The sequence below is a fragment of the Pygoscelis adeliae genome, unplaced genomic scaffold (assembly GCF_000699105.1).
Source record: "Pygoscelis adeliae isolate BGI_AS28 unplaced genomic scaffold, ASM69910v1 Scaffold239, whole genome shotgun sequence".
Lineage (NCBI taxonomy): Eukaryota > Metazoa > Chordata > Aves > Sphenisciformes > Spheniscidae > Pygoscelis > Pygoscelis adeliae.
The window spans coordinates 250,743-253,439 of NW_008825537.1; the positions used below are offsets into that span (position 1 = coordinate 250,743).

Below are 2,697 nucleotides of genomic sequence, written 5' to 3' on the forward strand. Positions count from 1 at the left end.
GGCGAGGGGGTGGGGGCGGGAAGGCGTGGGCAGAGGGTTGACGTACCCCGATCGCCGCGTTCAGGTCGGTCATAGTCACCTGCTTCGCACGCTCCACGGCCTGGACCACCTGCTGCTGGTGCTGCGGGGAGAGAAGAGCGCATCAACACCGGGCAATGCCCCTGCCGACTCCTGCAGCGAGCAGGGCTGCGGCAGTCTTGTTTCTTCAGGGGATGGGGCAAAGCCAGCCCGCCCAGCCTGGCCCAAAGCACAGGGCCTGGGTCCCTGAGCAGGGATGCTCCCTGTACCCCAAAGGGGCCCTGCACGCCCAGTTGCGGCCCAAGGGTTCACCCACCTCCTGAGACAGGAACGGGATGAGCTGGGCACAGATCACGTTGAGCCGCTTCGCGATCTCCGTCTGGCAGAAGAAAGGCAGCGCCCATCAGGGCAAGGGGCAGAGCTGCCCCCACGCCAAGTGGCCCCGACGCCACAGGAGACCCCTCCCACCAAGGGCGCTCCCCAGGCAGGCAGATGCCCCCTCCCCATCCCCCCCCAAGCAGCCACAGGGTGTTGGCGCTTGACCCCAAGAGCTGCCGCTCAGCACCAAGGAGCAGAAACACCCCAGGGGGGACCAGGAAAGCTCTCCTTCCTAATGCTACCCCCTCCAAAAACATGAGCCCAGCATCCTCCACCCCCACCCTGAGAGTCCTGGGATGGCTTCCGCCTCCTCCCCGCCAGGGACATGGAGCCCCATGGCCCATGCCACCAAGGGCCACCCCCAAGCAAGCCCCCAGCCCCGCAGGTCAGGGCCCTGGCCCCGGCAGGCTCCCCTCTGCCCTCAGTGCAGCCTCCTGCCAGCAACACGACCTCTAATTGCGGCTCTCCCGGCCCGCAGGAAGCCCTGGAGAGGTGCTCTCCTTACAGCTGCTGTTTTTCTGCAACACTTGAGTGCCACAGGCAATCAGGAGCGCCGAGCGCAGGAGCAGCACGGGGAGGGAGAGTGGCGGCATGCCATGCCATGCCATGCCGCACTCCCATCGCACCCCACAGCCGGGGCAGGGCCCCCGCTGGCCCCATGCTGCATGTCCCGGGCTGGGGGACGAGCACAGACATTAAGCTATCCCTGGCCCCACAGACACATCCCTGGGGAGAATCCCCAGGGGCAGCAGGGTCAGGCTCCTGCCCCAAGCACCAGTGGGTGACAGCCGGGAGAGCATACATGGCTCGAGGCAACAGCGGAGATGCCCACGCTGCTCCTTATTGTGCAGAGCTGGGGACCCCACCCCACCTCAGCAGCAGAGATGGGGCAGAGATCAGCAGCTCTCCCCTCCCCTCCCCTCCCCTCCTGGACAGGCGGGGGATGCCCCAGGCACGGGGGCTCCAGGTAAGGTGCTGTCCCAAGCTCTGAGGAGCTCCCCACTCACCCCGGCGGGGAGGATAAAAGCTTTACAGAGCCAGCACAGGGCTGAGAGGAGGGGGTCAAATGTGGACCCTCTTGTCAGCCCCAGGAGGAGACCAGAGGGTGAAGGGCCCCAACATCCAGGCACAGAGCTGACCCCCAGATCTCCCCACTGGGACCTTGGCCACGTCTCCCGTGCCTGGCCAGCACAGGCACCGCAGTGCCAGGGTGAGGGGCCACAGCGCTGCCCGGCTGGTGTGGGGACACAGACCCAGCGACACCCCGTGCCGCCCTCTGGAACGGCCACCGACCTGTTTTTGCCAGACCCACAGAGAGCAGAAACAATTCCGCACCCGCCCTCTCTTCCCCTTCCGAGGGAGGAAAAAAGAGAAAGAAAAGAAAGAAAGCGGGGGGAGCAAGGAGATTTGGCAGCCAGCAGTTCTGGGAAGGATTTAGCTGTCTCCCGGGGCCGGCAGTGATGGATTCTCTTCCCTAATGCACTGATGGGCAGCAGCTCCTTGGGGAGAGCTGCCTCCAATTCACTCGCACTCGTTAATGTGCAATTTACTGGCACTTTAACGCTCTCAGCATGAAAAATGATCATGCTGTTTGCAGCCCCCCCAGCCACCAGCACCGTTACCTCCCCTCTGGCTCGCGGTGAGCAAGTCCAAGGCCAGGCAGATTCGGGGAGGTGGTTTTATAAAAAGCTACAGGCCCCTTCCATGCCAAAAACAAAACAACAATAAAAAATTAATGTCTCCTGGTCGTTCCTGTCTTGAGCCTCCCCTACCGAGCCTGTGGCTGCCTGGAGAGCTGCACCACCACAGCCAGCCCTCCAGCCCCCAGCCCCATTTCCCTCCAAACAAACCCAGGGCAAAACCACCCCGTGCCTCGGTCCTTGCCGGTGCCAGCGCTGCCGACGCCAGCACCACGGGAGCCAGGCGCCCAGGGAGCCTCTGGGGATGCTGGGCTGGGCGCAGCGGGGATGGAGGCAGCACTGCACGAAAGCACTACCCTGCCTTTGCCAGTGGCGATGGGGCAAGCACTTCCTCGGAGGTCCTGGGGCAGCTGAGAGTGCTCAGGACCCCTGCCCATGTCCACGAGCAGCGCCAGATTTGGGGGAAGGGGAGGAGAGACGGCGACCTGATCTCCCCGCGGCGATGATAACCTGCGGCTCCTGCGCAGGCGGTTCCCATTTTTCACACAATGGCCGCTGGCTGTCAGAGCAGACTTACGGGCCCTTGTTAAAAGTGCAGACAGCTCGCTGGCGGGCAGGCAGCGGCACCTGGGACCAGCAGAAAACACCAGCCTGTGAGGGC

General features: G+C 64.1%; 1 protein-coding gene across 1 annotated transcript in view; it reads right to left on the reverse strand.

Annotated features, from left to right (window-relative positions):
- Nucleotides 1-2,697, reverse strand: part of LOC103923481 (transducin-like enhancer protein 1) — a 16,291-nt gene that overhangs the window by 10,706 nt on the left and 2,888 nt on the right. The window contains exons 5-6 of the mRNA XM_009331843.1: nucleotides 335-397; nucleotides 47-121 (exon numbers count right to left, since the gene is read on the reverse strand). Coding sequence (XP_009330118.1) covers nucleotides 47-121; nucleotides 335-397 — 138 coding nt within the window. The remainder of the gene's footprint in view (nucleotides 1-46; nucleotides 122-334; nucleotides 398-2,697) is intronic.